Source organism: Mastomys coucha, unplaced genomic scaffold (assembly GCF_008632895.1).
Source record: "Mastomys coucha isolate ucsf_1 unplaced genomic scaffold, UCSF_Mcou_1 pScaffold3, whole genome shotgun sequence".
NCBI classification, from domain to species: domain Eukaryota; kingdom Metazoa; phylum Chordata; class Mammalia; order Rodentia; family Muridae; genus Mastomys; species Mastomys coucha.
In genome coordinates, this window is record NW_022196909.1 from 43,203,021 (window position 1) to 43,219,405 (window position 16,385).

Here is a 16,385-nt window from a genome sequence, read left to right on the forward strand (position 1 = left end):
CTCAGAAATCCGCCTGTCTCTGCCTCCCAAGTGCTGGGATTAAAGGTGTGCGCCACCACCGCCCAGCCAGCACACACTTTTTATACCTTCCCAGTACATAGGTTTACAGCGTCAGTTGGTTATCTCTCATTGGTGGAGCCCATTGTCTTTTGTTCTCATTGACTGACCTTTATGCCCCAGGTGAGGGGGAGATACCGATTGCAAGTAGGAGGGGTGGGAGGGAGATCCACCCTCCCGGGAATATTTCCTGGAATGAGCATTTCTTGGGGATGGGTGTTTGCTCTGTAAACCTTTCTGAAGCTCTGTCTTTAGGCTAAATGGACATTCCTTGCTCCTTGGTATTTTTATGAGGTGTCCCTGTCTGCTCAGTTCTTACAGGACATGGCTCCCTTGTTCAATGGCATCTTCACCAACTTCCTGATTTCAATGGTTTCTTTCCTTCACTGCCTAAGCTTGGTTGTCCTGAAACTTGATCTGTAGACAAAGTTGGCTTCAACTAATTACTGCTGGGATTCAAGGCATGCACCACCACATCTGGCTCTAAACTTTCTTTTAATTCCTTTTCACAGATTGAAATTTTAGCTGGGTGGAATCTTGCCCTGAAGTCATCACTCCTTTTTTTTTTTTTTAACATTTGGCTTTTCTTTCATCTGTTTAACTCCTTAAAAATCAGGATTTAGCTCCTTTCCACTTCCTGGTGCCCCTTTTCTGTACGTTTTGTATTTTTCCTTCCCCGCCTCGCTCCTTTTCATTATAGATCTTCAGAAGAGTGACCACTAACAACCTCACAAGAGAGTCCATGCTAAGCCATTTTGAAATTTCCTCTGCCCACTCAACTAATCCAAAAGTCTTCAGTTTAGCCTCAGGAAGACTTTTTAGACAAGGGAGGGAAAAAAAGAAAGAAAAGCAACCACGTTCTTAGCCGAAACATCACAGGAGCAGCCTCTAGGCTGCCTACAAATGCTCTGAGCCAGACCCCCAAAGTTCCGATCACCGCCATCACCACCATCTTCCATATTCCTACTACTATGGCCCTATGAACTATTAAGTGATCACTTGCTTTTCTTTTTTTTTTTTAAAGATTTATTTATTTATTATATATAAGTACATTGTAGCTGTCTTCAGACACTCCAGAAGAGAGCATCAGGTCTTATTATGGATGGTTGTGAGCCATCATGTGGTTGCTGGGACTTGAACTCACGACCTTTGGAAGAGCAGTCGGCGCTCTTAACCGCTGAGCCATCTCTCCAGTCCCGATCAGTTGCTTTTCTAACTCAAAATCCACATTTCTCCAAACCAAAGCATGGTCAGGCCTATCCTGATACTCCAATGTCTGGTACCAGCTTCTGTCTTAGTTTGGGTTGATTGCCACCACCACAAGTCTCCATGTATGTCTAGGCACCACTTGCATCCCTAGTGCCCATGGAACTGGAATTGTAAGCTAGTATGTGGTTGCTGGGAATTGAACTCAGGACCTCTGGAAGAGCGACCGCTGAATCATCTCTCCAGCCCCCTCACTAGACTCTTTGACTGGGTTCCGAAGACCAAATTCAGGTTGTCACACTTCCGTGGCAAGCACCTTACCAGGAGCTACCTCTTGCAGCCCCAAATTATTTATATATATATATTTTGTTTGTTTGTTTGTTTTTTATGTTTTTTTGGTTTTTTTTGTTTAAGATTTATTTATTTATTTTATGTGTATGAGTGAGTACACTGTAGCTGTATAGATGGCTGTGAGCCATTATGTGGCTGCTGGGAATTGAACTCAGGACGGCCCCACTCACTCCGCCCTGCTTGCTCCTACATAATTCACTGTAGTTGTCTTCAGACGCACCAAAAGAGGGCGTCCGATCTCATTACAGATGGCTGTGAGCCACCATGTGGTTGCTGGGATTTGATCTCAGGACCTTCCAAAGAGCAGTCAGTGCTCTTACCCGCTGAGCCATCTCGCCAGCCCCCATATATATATATATTTTTTAAAGCCAAGTTCTTACTGCATAGTCAGGCTAGCCTCTCAAGTGCCAGGATAGCAGGTGTGCACCATCACGCCCCGCTATCAAACTGTGACAGTTTTGCAAATGGAAACCTGGGCTTGAAGGTCACTCAAGTAAGAGCACTGATAGAGGGAATATCGGGGGTTCTCCTGTTTCCCAGCCTGTGCTGGGCGTCAGAGAATGGAGTCTGGACCACAAAGCTCTGTGCCTGGTGGTGGGGCTGGGACCCCTAAGCCCCGCCTACCGCCCAACAAGGCTATTGCTACACCCGTGTCATTCAGAAAGAATGGAATTCCCAGATAAGCTCTGATTTCATGGGGTTATCAGGATCCAAAAACTCAGTCCACGCGAGGGAGGGGCGGGTGTGTGCGTGGGGGAGGTGGGAGGGGCAGCAGGGACCTCGGACTTCTAGGTCCTCATTCATCTGTTTCTGTACCCACCCCATGGAAGGAGGGATAGGGACACACCCAGCCCCCTCCGGTTCACGTCTACAAGGCAAGAAGAAATTGAGATGGCCAAGGCCTGACTTCGTGCCTACCTACTACTCCATGGAAAGAATAGAAGCCCTCCCCGCCCCCCCCCCACACCACACACCACACACAACACACACACATCTCTGCATCCTGTGAGGACCTGGACGCCCCTAAGCCGGGTCAGAGATACTCCTACAATCACTTCACGACCACTGAGGGGCAATCAGGACTCCCAGCCTCCCAACCCCTCTCAGGGAAGGGACGGGAAGCATCCACCATGCCTCACCCTCCGCCCACGCCCAGCCTGGGTCTCCTGACTCTGCCTGGAACCGAGGGGTGGTGACAGTAAAGAGAGAATGGGTGCGGCGCCCCGCCCCGTCTCTCTGTCACGTGCCACGGGTCCGGGGGCGGAGCCAAGCCAGGTTTTTCTAGCGTCCAGGCATTGCAGGTCTCCAAGTTTGGCTCTCTATCCTTAGCTTCTCCGTGCTACCCCGACGACAGCTGCCAAGATGATGTGTGGCGGGCCATCCGCCACAATGCCGGCCACAGCCGAGACGCAGGAGATCGCCGACAAGGTGAGGCTGGGCCCAGGTCAGGCCAGCAGGAGCCAGGCCTGCGGGGACCCGGCGGCCTCACGGACCGGCCTGCCCCGACCGGCCCGGGTCCTGCAGCGGGTTTCAGGCGCGGTCACAAGTGCGACTGGGAGCTGAGGGCTGTGGGCCTGTTTGGAGGATTCAGGGCCGGGGACTGGAGCGAGTCTTCCACCGCTTGCATACAAGAGGGCCACTCACCTCTTAGGGGAACTCGCCCCGGGATCGGTGGGGGGACCCGGTAGTCCCAGAGAATGTAGGAAGGCAAGCTCACAGTGTTAGAACCCCGGCTGTTCCAAAGATAATGCAGCTTCTTTAAAAAAAAAAAAAAAGATTTATTTATTTATTATATGTAAGTATACTGCAGCTGTCTTCAGACACACCAGAAGAGGGCGTCAGATCTCATTACAGATGGTTGTGAGCCACCATGTGGTTGCTGGGATTTGAACTCGGGACCTCTGGAAGAGCAGTCAGTGCTCTTACCCGCGGAGCCATCTCTCCAGCCCCAAAAGTAGCTTCTTGACTTATCCCCAGGCCTAAACAAGAGAAAGCTAGCCTGGGCTACAGTGGGGGAGTCTCCTCAAAAGAAAGCTAAGACTGTATAGCTCAGTGGCTGGAGCTCACCTGAGGCCACCACCACCATAACCAACCCTGCCCCCCGGGGAGCGGGGAGGGGAAGATCAAAACCAGAAGTTGTAGAACTTGCTTGTGTTTAGTCTGAAACCAGAAGGTGGACCATGGGCTGCCCCTCCTGTGGCTGTTAGCAGAACAGAGATTCTGTACAAGGTAGGGGGAAGTTTAGGGTATTAGTAAGGAAGAAAAGTTAGACACCCCCTCTCTTCAGCTCTCCTGCCACGCCCGGAGCCCATGACCCTGTCCACTAAGCTGAGTTCTATCTTTGCTCTGACTGAAGTGGCCAGGGAGGAGTGAGTCAGCACTACGAGACTCTGAAAATGTGGAATGGGTGCCGACAGACCGGACAGGCAAGGGCACCCTGGCCATGTGCCACGTCATCACTCAGGAGGCAGAGGCAGGCGAATCTCTCTGAGTTTGATGCCAGCCTGGTCTGCTTAGTTCCGTGCCAGCCATAGCTACCCAGTGAGACCTTGTCTTAAAAAAAAAAAAAAAAAAAAAAAAAGATCCGTGTTCTCCTTTATCAGTGTGGCCAGCAGTTTACGATGTCCCCTGGAATGAGGAACTCTGGTGTTGAGCGGGGCTCCCGAGAGAGAGGTAGGGAGACACCAGTGGATGAATCTGAGTCCTTCCTTCTCGCCCACCATCCAGGTGAAGTCCCAGCTCGAAGAGAAAGAAAATCAGAAGTTCAACGTCTTTAAAGCCGAATCCTTCAAGAGACAGGTAGTGGCTGGCACCAACTTCTTCATCAAGGTGGGTACTGAATAGTAGTTTCGCAAGGACTGGGGACATAGCCTCAGAGTGGAGCAGAGTGTCCTGCAGCTTTCCCAGAGCACCTCTTTAGAGGGCACGTACAGGTTCTGAGAGGATGAATTTGGGGTGCTGGGGTTCTCAGCCTTGACCTCGTTTTGGCTCAACTTTCTTTCCTTCTCTCTCTCTCTTTCTTTTTCAAAGATTTATTTAGTACACAGTAGCTGTCTTCAGGCACACCAGAAGACCAGTATCATATCTCATTACAGGTGGTTGTGAGCCACCATGTGGTTTGAACTCAGGACCTCTGGAAGAGCAGTCAGTGCTCTTAACTGCTGAGCCATCTCTCTAGCCCCCTGGCTCAGCTCTCTAAGGCTGGGTTGAGCCTGGGACTGGAACCTCACCTTTTGCTCACAGGTCTCTCTCTCTCTCTCTCCCACCCACTCCAGGTTGATGTTGGTGACAATAAATATGTACACTTGAAGGTGTTTGAACCCCTCCCTCATGAGAACAAGCCTTTGAGCTTGACTTCTTACCAGACCAACAAAGAAAAACATGACGAGCTCACCTTCTGATTCTGCGGTCCCTTTGCCGAGTACTTCACCCTTGGGACCTGTGTTTGGGACCACGGAGTAAATGCGCCTCTGGGGTGGAGAGGATGGGGCTGGGCAGCTTGTTTGTAATTCCCAAACTGCACTGTATTTTGCCTCCTTCCAAATAATTATTTTCAGAAAACTGTATATGATCTCTCTAAATATATATTTTTAGAGGCTATACAAATGGTCTCCTTAGTTTTGCATTTTTCCCTTTGTTTAAAAAAAAAAAAAATCACAGTCACACCAGGCAGTGATGGCGCATGCCTTTAATCCCAGTACTCAGGAGGTTGAGGCCAGCCTGGTCTACAGAGTGAGTTCCAGGACAGCCAGGGCTACACAGAGAAACCCTGTCTCGAAAAAATCAAAACAGGCCGGGCAGTGGTGGCGCATGCCTTTAATCCCAACACTTGGGAGGCAGAGGCAGGTGGATATCTGAGTTCCAGGCTAGCTTTGTGTACAGAGTGAGTTCCAGGATAGACAGGGCTACACGGAGAAACCCTCTCTCAAAAAACAAAACAAAAAACAACAACAACAAAAATCAAAACAAACAGATCACAGTTACAGTGTAGATGTGCCAAGAAGAGGCAAGTGATGTGTTTATTTTACTTCTACATTTATTTTACCAACTCAAGCCATGGTGCACATTGGAGGTCCACCATCTTGCTCCCTGGGATTGAACTCAGGTCATCAGGAATGACAGCAAGCCTCTTTACCACTGAACTCTTTATAAACTGGTACCAGGCTCTGGTTTAATGCTCAGCACCGCAAAAACACAGTTATTCATTATTGTGTGGAGTTTGGGGGGATCCCGCATGAGGTTTAGTAATGCCGTGGAAGCCCGGCGGTGGTGGTGCACGCCTTTAATCCTAGCACTTGGGAGGCAGATTTCTGAGTTCGAGGCCAGCCTGGTCAGAGTTCCAGGACAGCCAGGGCTACACGGAGAAACCCTGTCTCGGAAAACAAACTGAAAGAAAGAAAGAAGGAAAGAAAGACGTGAAGATCTGTATAGCGCAAGGCTGTTAACCTTTTTCTAGGGCAGTCTCTCAGATAGCCATACACCTGAACCCGACTTCCCTGCTGTCGCGTCCCCACCACGTGACTCTCTCTGCATTGCCTCCCTGCCTGGCTCCCATTCTAGTGGGTCTTCTATCTTTTTGTCCAGTAGTTCTGTCCCTGGGGCAGCTTGCGGTTTTTTCTTTTTGCGCAGGTGAGGAAGCCTGACCTGCCAGCACAGCAATTATTAACAATTGAGAAACCAGGAACACACACCTCCATAGCCAGTTGATACAACACGTGTGGGGATGGGTCATCCCAACAATTCATAGCTCAAGTGACCCACCGGGTAGAGTCCCTTCTGTGACAGACATGATCTGAGTCAGCCTGGGAAAGTCTTTCTGATCTAGGGCACAGGAGTGACCGTGTTCGCTGAGTCGAGTCATAGCACCTAGGTGGGAGAGTCAGGGCCGTACCTGGCATCCACCCTTCCACATTGCTCATCCTGGCTACGAGCTATCATTCCCACGGTTCAGTCTCCTCCTCCAATGAAAGGTTTTGAGCAAGTCTACCAGTTCTCCAGTGTCAGCACCAGACTGCAGGGACGCATTCACATGTTGACACACCACAGCTGTCAGCCGCACATCTCAGAACACAACCGGGACCTGTGTGTTCCTAAGCGGAATTGTCCTGGCCAGTTGGCCTTCTAACCTGCTAACCCTTAGGGGGGGCCAGTGCTCTCCCGTGCAGGTCAGTCTCCTGACCCTTAGACCAGGCTGGATGAAGAGAGGTGACATTCTTGAGTTCAGAGTCATGCTGTAAACACAGTCATGAGGTCTGCTGGACCGCAGTCACCTTCAAAGCTCTTCAAGACTGTCCGCAGACAGACTTTTGAATCCTGGTGATAAGGACAGTGAGGGGCCTCTGCTGAACCCACAGAGCTAGGCAGGAGGTGGTGCAGTGGATAGTGGGCTGAGCCTCCTGTGCCACATAGGACCTCAAGAACAAGCCTGTAACTCAGAGATGGAATGCCTGCTGAGGGTCCACCATGATTGCATCCCCGGCACCAGCAGACAGTGAAAACATGCAATGTTGGCAAGATGGGGGAGGCAGAGGCAGGTGTATCTCTGTGAGTTCGAGTCCAACCTGGTCTAAGAGAATTTCAAGCCGTCCAAGGCTACACAGAGAAAGCCTGTCTCAAAAACAAAAACAAAAACAAAAACAACACAGAGCAGTGGTGTCACATGCCTTTAATCCAGCACTTGGGAGGCAGAGGCAGGCGGATTTCTGAGTTCGAGGCCAGCCTGGTCTACAGAGTGAGTTCCAAGACAGACAGAGCTATACAGAGAAACCCTGTCTCAAAAAACAAACAAACAAAAACAAAAAAACACAAAAAATCTAAAAACCCCAAAAACAAAAACAAACAAAAAACAAAAATAAAACCACGCAAAGTGAAACCTGCTTTGCATGTTCTGGCCAGGAGGCTCAGTGCATGAGACAGCAGGCAAGGCAGTGCCCCTGAGGCTGTAAGAAGGGGCCAATGTGTCATCCAAAAGGAAGAGAGAAGAGTCAGCAGCAGTGGCTGGAAATCCCCTCTTCCTACAATAATAAGCAACCGGAGTAGGCAGACTCTGTGTTTAGGATTAGAAGCTGTGGGAGCAGGATCCACAAAGCAAGGTCACTGTAGGGCGTGGATACAAGCTGTAACTGACAGGGGGCCTGGTGTGAACCTGGGTGGGTGGGGATGGTGGATTGAATAGGTATGCCCCCTGCCCCATAGATTCCTGTGTTTGAAGGCTTGACCGTAGGGAGTGATGCTAGTAGGAGGTGTGGCCTTGTTGGAGGAAGTGTGTCCTTGTGTAGGTGGGCTTTGAGGTCTCCTATGCTCAGGCTCTGCCCAATGTGGAAGGAGAGTCTCCTGGCTGCATTCTGATCAAGAAGCAGAACTCTCAGCTCCCTCTCCAGCACCCTGCCGTGCTTCCCGCCATGATGATAAAGGACTGGACCCCTGAAACTGTAAACCGGCCCCAATGAAATGTTTTCCTTTGTAAGAGTTGCCGTGGGCATGGTGTCTCTTCCCAGCAACGGAAACCCTCACTAAGAAAGTGGGTAAAGTGATTTCTACAAAGTAGCCGCCGGTTTCATCAAATGCTTCCCCACAGAGAGGATGGAGGAGAAGCAGCCTGGGGGTCACTGGGATACTGTGCAGCCAGGACCACAGACCCAGGGTGTGCAGTGTGATGGCTAGAGACCTGGTGGACTCCTGCAGGAAATGTGCAGAGGAACGATATCACCTCAGGCCAGCCTGGAGCTCACAGCATGCAGGCGAGTTGCTAAAGCTTTTATGTTCAGACTCCAGTTTAGAGAACCTGACCTAAGTTTGAACTTTAGTTTCAAAGTTGCTCCCCCAACAAAGCTCCAGTCTCTAGGGTAATCCCCAACAAAACGAGTGTCTCCAGGTTACACCCCAAACAAACCTGCACCCCCAGGTTACAAGCACACCCCCTACCTAACGACCACCAATGCAGAGGGGAGCAGAGTTAAGTTTATGATAGGACTCCCAGTACCAGCCAATTATGTTAAAGTCCACAGGAGCTTTCCAATTAGATGCTTGCACACGTGTATTCCCTGCTTGGTGCTTACTATAAAGCCCTGCTCCGATAGATGTTCGGGGGTCCCACACCACCAAAACCGTCCTGCGTGATGGTGGATCATTGGGGGAGCTCAAGCTAGCCCGAATAGAATAAAGGCCCTGCTGTGAGTTGCATCAGATCGGCTTTTGGCTCCTATATGTGTTTCTGGAGATCGCTAACATTTCTCTGGCACAATGCTGGAGGCTGTTAAGATTTTTCCCACCTGAGAAGACAAGGGAAGGACGTGCTCTGTGGCCTCCGGCCCTGTGTGTGGTGAGGTAGGACATCAGGACTGGGAGGGACCATATGATTGGGCAGAGTGGCTCACCTCATGATAACCAGAAGGCAGAGGGAGGCAGGAAGGGACCAAGGAGGTCCAGTTCTGTACTTCAAAGGCACAGCTTCAGTGATGTCCTTCTTCCAGCCTCTCCTCCTAAAGGTCCTTCATGTATGAACGCATCCCTGGATTAGCCCATTGATGAAGTCACCCTCCCATGCTGATCACCTCAGAATACTGCTGTGGGAGCAAGCCTCCAGTGCGAGAGTCTCTGGGGGTTGTCTCACACCTAAACCACAGCAGACAAGTCGCGTGGATGTGAATGAGAGGTGGGGGCCTGATGGGTGGGTGAAAGGAGCCATGTTCCCCTTGAGATCTGGGCAGGAGGTCACAGGAGCTGAGAGGTCTCTCTGACGGCCAGGGCTGTAAGAGAATGAAGGCTCGCACTGGGAGAGAACCCTGAAGGAGGGAACCCAGACATGGCTGGAAGGCTTCGAAGATTCCTTCAGACCCGTGTGGAGACATTGCACCTGCAGGAACTGTGTGCCCAGAATAGCCAGAGTTGAGGGCTTGGAGGCCTAGTGAGCCGCTGGTTAGGAGGCCCAACCTCCTGCACCAATAAGGATACTGGGTCCCCAGCCCCACCAGATGCTCAGTCTGGAACAGTGGACAGGCAACAAAGTCACACCGACACTAAGGATGTTTGCAATGGGCTATGACCCTTCTAGACATTGGAATGCAGATGTTCGCTATGATTCTTTTTAAAGATGTATTTATTTTATGTATATGAGTACACTGTAGCTGTACAGATGGTTGTGAGCCTTCATGTGGTTGCTGGGAATTGAACTCAGGACCTCTGCTCACTCCAGCCCCGCTCACTCCAGCCCAAAGATTTATTATTTTATGTAAATATCATTATATGTGGCTGTCTTCAGACACACCAGAAGAGGGCAGCAGATCTCATTACAGATGGTTGTGAGCCACCATGTGGTTGCTGGGATTTGAACTCAGAACCTTCAGAAGAGCAGTCAATGCTGTTAACCGCTGAACCATCTCTCCAGCCCATTCCTTATGATTTTGATGGACGTGCCTTGCCTAAGAGTGTCCTGCCCGGGCAATGTGAACAAATGACTCTAGAGATGATCAAAACCATTCATTGCTCGTAGGAGGGCCTTCTCCCTGTGCCTAAGGTCAAGTCCTGTCCCAGAGGCTGGCACTTGCCTGATATCTTCCCACCGCTGCCCCCTTGGAAGGAAAATGACTGGCATGCTTCAGTGCTCTGCAGGCTGGCAGCTTCACAATGCACTAATGCTAATGATTTTGAGCTCCTGCACCACGTTTAGGTCCAGATTGGAGAGACGGGTGAAAGATGCCTTACCACAGCATAGGCAAGAACAGACTGCTGGAGCTGGAGAAATGGCTCAGCGGTTGGGAGCACTGACTGCTCTTCTGAAGGTCCTGAGTTCAAAGCCCAGCAACCACATGGTGGCTCACGACCATCCATAATGAGATCCGATAATGAGATCTGACTCCCTCTTCTGGTGTGTCTGAAAACAGCTACAGTGTACTTACATAAAGTAATAAATAAATCTTTGGGCCCGAGTAATCGGTGCTAGAGTGGGCAGAGGTCCTGAGTTCAATTCCCAGCAGCCACATGACGGCTCACAACCATCTGTACTGTAACAGTGTACTCATATACATAAAATAAAATAAATAAATATTTTTTTTGTTTTGTTTTTGTTTTTTTCGAGACAGGGTTTCTCTGTGTAGTCCTGGCTGTCCTGGAACTCACTCTGTAGACCAGGCTGGCCTTGAACTCAGAAATCCACCTGCCTCTGCCTCCTAAGTGCTGGGATTAAAGGCGTGTGCCAGCACCACCCAGCTAATAAATTTTTTTTAATAATTTTTTTAAATTTATTATATGTATGTACACTGTAGCTGTACTTCAGACAGTCCAGAAGAGGGCATCAGATCTCACTACAGATGTGTGGTTGCTGGGATTTGAACTCAGGACCTCTGGTAGAGCAGAAGCTCCTTTCCAAGAGCCTCAAGCCTTCACTTGGGATCTCAGGGCCAAGCAGCAGGCATTGGCAATCAGCCCTCGGGCGTCCAGGGGTCTCAGTTACTGTTCTGAAGGCTGAAGACTTTGCATCCCTTGTCTCCATTTAGCTGGGTGGAGTAGCCATGTATTGGGCTGAGGGAAGTCGGAGAGCCATAGCGGGAAGCCAGGAATGCTAACAGTGTCCTTGCCGGCAGGGAGAAGAGCCAGCTGGTGTCACCACACCCTCCTGCACTTCAGCCTGCACAGGAAGGAGGTGCCCTTAGGTGCCACTGATTGGATGACATTAGAACCCTTTAAAGCCACTGATAACGATGCATGCAATTGTAATTGGATGCATATGTCATGCAAGGGGAAAATTGCACACCCGAGGGGAGGAATTACTTCATTACTCACTTGTGCAAGAACCCTAGTGAGCAGCTTGGAGGTGGCGTAACTGTTCGGACCTGGATGACATCACAGTCCCTGGAGAATCAGAAAAGCCAGGTTCTGTGGGCATGGGGCTGGGAGCCATGCCGTATAAGACTCTGTGGTGGTTCTGATGGAGGCGATGGGGAGCCACAGGAGGGCTTAGAGCAGAGAGGGAGGCCAGCCAGTTGCAGAGACATGCCCAGCAGCCAAAGTGGGTGCTAGGAGCAGAAGCCAGGGGAGGCTGTTTGCTGTAGGACACCGGTAAGGCCAAACTTTAGGAATAGCTGTGTTTGGGCTGGTGAGATGGCTCAGTGGGGAAGAGCACCGACTGCTCTTTGGAAGATCAGGAGTTCAAATCCCAACAACCACAAAGTGGCTCACAACCACCCATAATGAGATCTGACGCCCTCTTCTGGTGCGTCTGACAGGTACAGTGTACTTACATATAATAAATAAATAAATCTTTAAAAAAAAAAAAAAAGAATAGCTGGGTTTGAGCTGGAGAGATAGATGGCTCATTGGTTACAAGTCCAGAGTTCAATTCCCAGCAACTACATGGTGGCTCACAACCATCTGTAATGGGATCCAACGCCTTCTTCTGGTGCATCTGAAGACAGTTACAGTATACTCATCATTAAGTGGTGGTGCACACCTTTAATCCCAGCACTTGAAAGCCAGATGCAGGTGGGTTTTTGTGAGTTCCTAGACAGCCTGATCTATAGAAATAGTTTCAGAAAAAAAAAAAAAAAGAAAAGAAATAGTTTCAGGACAGCTCTTTTTAAAAAAAAAAAAAAAAACCTAGGTCCATGCCTGGGCATAGGCACCAAGCATATTGTCCAGAAACTGTCACAACGAAGTACCCCTATCCAATGGCTTAAGCATCAAGAACTAATCCTCTCACAATTTTGCTGCCCCTTAGGTAAAAACCCCCGGAGTGGGCACGGCTGGTGGGGAAAGCTCTTTCCCTATGCATTGTCTGCTGCACTTGCTGTCCACACACTGGTGCCCCTGCTCCTGCCTTTGCTCTGGGCTGCCCTCCTCCAGTCTCCTGCCTCCACATCCCAAATGTTATGCCAGGGAAAAGTTAGTGATCCCCCAAATTGCACACAAGAGCCGATCTGATGCAACTCGCAGCAGGGTTTTTATTCTATTTGAGCTAGATTGGGCCCTTCCCCCCAATGCACCTCTGTCATGCAGGATGGTTTTGGTGGTGTTGGGGAGCCCTGAATGTCTATCCGAGCAGGGCTTTATATAGTAAGCAGGGAATACACATGTGCAAGCATCTAATTGGAAAGCTCCTGTGGCCTTTAACATAATTGGCTGGTGTTGGGAGTCCTATCATAAACTTAACTCTGCTCCCCTTTGCATTGGTGGTCGTTAGGCAAGGGGTGGGCTTGTAGCCTGGGGGTGCAAGTCTGTTGTGGGGAATAACCTGGAGACACTGGTCTTGTTGGGAATTAGCCTAGAGACTAGAGCTAAGCTCAGATTCTGTTGGGGGGCAACTTGGAAACTCCTGTTAGATACCAGCCTGTTAGTCTACCTGAGTTCAAATGTAGGTTGGCTTCTCTAAAATGGAGTCTGAATTGAAAATCTTAGGCATCTCACAACTTCTGGGTCTCCAAATTTCCCTTCTACAAGTACGCCAGTCATCCATTTATTGAATACTGCAACCTAGTCCAACATGGGCACTAATTAGCTATCAACCGACTCATTCTAAATGAGGTCATGTGTCCAGGCCCGTGGTGTCAAGAGGGAGACATCCTTTCAGGGACTCATTTAAAGATCTATCTATCTGTCTGTCTGTCTATCTATCTATCTATCTATCTATCTATCATCTATCTATTTAATGTATATGAGTATACTGTGGCTGTACTGACCGTTGTGTCATCATGTGGTTGCTGGGAATGAAGATTGCTCGCTCCGGTAGATCTGGTCTAAAGATTTATTTATTATTATATCTAAGTACACTGTAGCTGACTTCAGATGCACCAGAAGAGGGCATCAGATTTCATTACAGATGGTTGTGAGCCACCATGTGGTACCTTAGATGGATTTGAACTCAGGACCTGAGGAAGAGCAATCAGTGCTGTTAACCACTGAGCCACCCGACCAGCACCTGAGATCCATTTAACCCTCGGTCACTGTGTCAGTGAACACCAGGGTCTGAGGTGCTTCAGTCTGAAGCCCTGTCCTGAGGCCTTACCCATCAGGTCCTGCTCATGTCCACTGCCACAGAAAGGCCATCCTGAGGTGTGGAGAACTTCACCTTATCCTTCTGGTTGACCTGAGCAGAGAGCCCAGGATCTCCAGCAGCTGCCAGCACAGCTGCAGGGACCAAGTGCGTTCCTCCACTGTTGGCCTCAGCAGCGCCCCAGACACAGCCCGGATCTGTGGTTCTCTCCTCAGCGAGGAGGCTGGAGGAAGACCTCAGGGTGGACCTTCCAGGTGTCCTGGCCTGCCTCAGGGACTACCCTGTCTCCATGGAGACCTTGTTTGCCAGGAACCCTTTGATCTAGTTCTCCAGGGGTGGGGCCCGAGGACTTCCATGGCTCTGGACTGCAGTGCACTAACCACAGGGCACGATCTCGTTAGGACACCAGACTTGAGGCAGGGTCTCAGCCCACCCTGTCCTCATCCTAACTGTGGTGTTTGGTAACACCTTATTACACAAACTAAAACCAGAAACAACCCTGAGGTTCAGGAACACCAGCGGAGGAAACATCTATCTGGAGTTCATTTTGCTATCCACTTGGGTTTTACAGCCACATCCTGACTTCGCATTCTGAATGGGTCAACCTCTGTGATATTGCAACAAGGGATCACAGAGATGGTGCCAGGACCCTCTGTCCTCTCCTGCTTTCCTGGCTGGGTTCTGGATATGGCAGGGAGACCCTCCATGTGTGGGTAAAGCCATGCCACAGAGAAGCCTTCCTGGCCTGGGTCAGCCTTTGGAGTTGGGGCACTGTCACTGAGCAGCTTAGCCTGCTCCTGATATAACTCCCTGAGATAGTGCAAGTGGGATTGCAGACAGGCAAGACCCTGGAAGCTTTTTTGGAAAGTCTAGCTTAGCAGGCACTGGTCAGGCCTTAAGGATCCCTGCCCTCACACAGAGCTGAAGGCAACAGACTGCACAAGACCCCAGGGCACAGAGGCAAGCTGGCAAGTCAGAATTGGGCTCAACAAGTGCCAGAAGAGACAAGATGCCAGATCTTACTGGCAGTGTCATGAGGCCTTAGCGGCACACAAGCCCACTGACTACTACACACCCTGGGGACCTCTTCCCACCTCCCTTCCCTCTGCTGTCCTTGCTCTAGCAGCATGGACGGCATGTCCCTCTCTACTGGCTGGACACTTGGACCCTGGCTTACTGGTCCAGGCACCAACTTGGAACCCCTGAGGGTAGTGAGCTGGAAGCCAGGCTTCCTCCCCTCACTAGGGGAGACCTTGAGTTAGGTGAGATTATCCGTGAGCCTCAGGGGGAGGTTCGACTTAGACCCCAGGGAGGGAGAGATGACCAAGTCAAGACACCATCCTACACCATTGTTGTCTTGGGATGTGGCCCTGCCCACTGTGGAATGGCCTCCAAATCCAGCCATATCCTGGAAGCTGCGGAGATGGTACCCGGTGTGGCAGAAGCACTAGGTCTCGAGGTAGGTGGTCCTGATTGCTGTGGGACCAGTGTCATACATTAGGGAGCAGGAAGGTCTGGGCCTTGAGACTTGGAGGATCACAATGATCACAAACGTGGAGGAAGGGCCACAAGCCAAAGCCCTTCCCTCAGTCTTGTGTATGGAAAAGCTGGTGATTTCTGATGCCTGGCACTTTCAGAAGGAGCTGGTGCCAGCGTTCCATCCCTGCCAGCCTCTGCACGACCCTGCATCCCCTCTTGTTCTGAATGACCAAATAGGGACCAAAAGGATCTCCTCCTCTAAGGCCCTCCATTACCTTCAGACCTTCCTCTGAATTGGTCAGTCTGGCAACATGGCTCAGAGTGTAAGAGCCCTGACTGCTCTTCTGAAGGTCCTGAGTTCAAATCCCAGCAACCGCATGGTGGCGCACAACCACCCATAATGAGATTGGACGACCTCTCCTGGTGTCTGAAGATAAGAACAGTGTACCTATAATAAATCTTAGGGCCTGAGCGAGCGGGGCTGACCTCGGAGCGAGCAGAGCTTCTGAATTCAATTCCCAACAACCACATGAAGATTCACAACCATCTGTACAGCTGCAGGGCACTCATATACATACAATAAATAAATCTTATGGTCATGGGACTTCCAAACTTCACCATTCAACGTCACTGTCAAAGGTCAAGGAACCAGGTGGCACCGGAACGCAGGAGCAACTGAACTGTTGGATCTTAAGCCAACGGCTGGTCTTCAGATCCTTGCAAGTGGAGCACCTAGGCATACTCCATCTCTACGTGCCCACCCACAGAGAACCATTCGGGGAAGCTTTAGGTTTGGCCCTAAAGCACCAGACAGTCCCCTGAGGCAGAAGAGAGTGAAGGCTGAGCTGTGGGCCGCCATAGTTGGAACCAAGTACACCCTTTCCATTTGAGCAATATTGAGAAATCCAGGTGCTCTGTTTTTTTATTTTCTTTTATGATTCATGTATATGAGCACATTGTAGCTATACAGATGGTTGTAAGCATTCATCTGGTTATTGGGAATTGAATTTTTTAGGACCACCCTTGCTCAGGCCCTGCTAGCTCCAGCCCAAAGATTTATTATTCTACACAAGTACACTGTAGCTGTTTTCAGACACACCAGCAGAGGGCGTCAGATATCATTATGGGTGGTTATGAGCCACCAAGTGGTTGCTGGGATTTGAACTCAGGACCTTTGGAAGATTGGTCAGTGCTTTCTGAGCAGTAACCACAAGGAACATGCTGGGGAGAAATGACCACACTAACACAACTGCAATGAAAATATTTATTTGTGGGTAGTCATAGAAGACAGCAGACCAGCACAGAA

At 50.0% G+C, this 16,385-nt stretch overlaps 1 protein-coding gene across 1 annotated transcript; it reads left to right on the forward strand.

Annotated features, from left to right (window-relative positions):
- The first annotated feature begins 2,860 nt into the window (after nt 1-2,860).
- Nucleotides 2,861-5,180, forward strand: Cstb (cystatin B). Its single transcript, XM_031347433.1, has 3 exons — nt 2,861-3,042; nt 4,342-4,443; nt 4,890-5,180. The coding sequence occupies exons 1-3, from the start codon at nt 2,977-2,979 to the stop codon at nt 5,013-5,015; spliced, it is 294 nt and encodes a 97-aa protein (XP_031203293.1). The 5' UTR covers nt 2,861-2,976; the 3' UTR covers nt 5,016-5,180.
- The last annotated feature ends 11,205 nt before the right edge of the window (nt 5,181-16,385 follow it).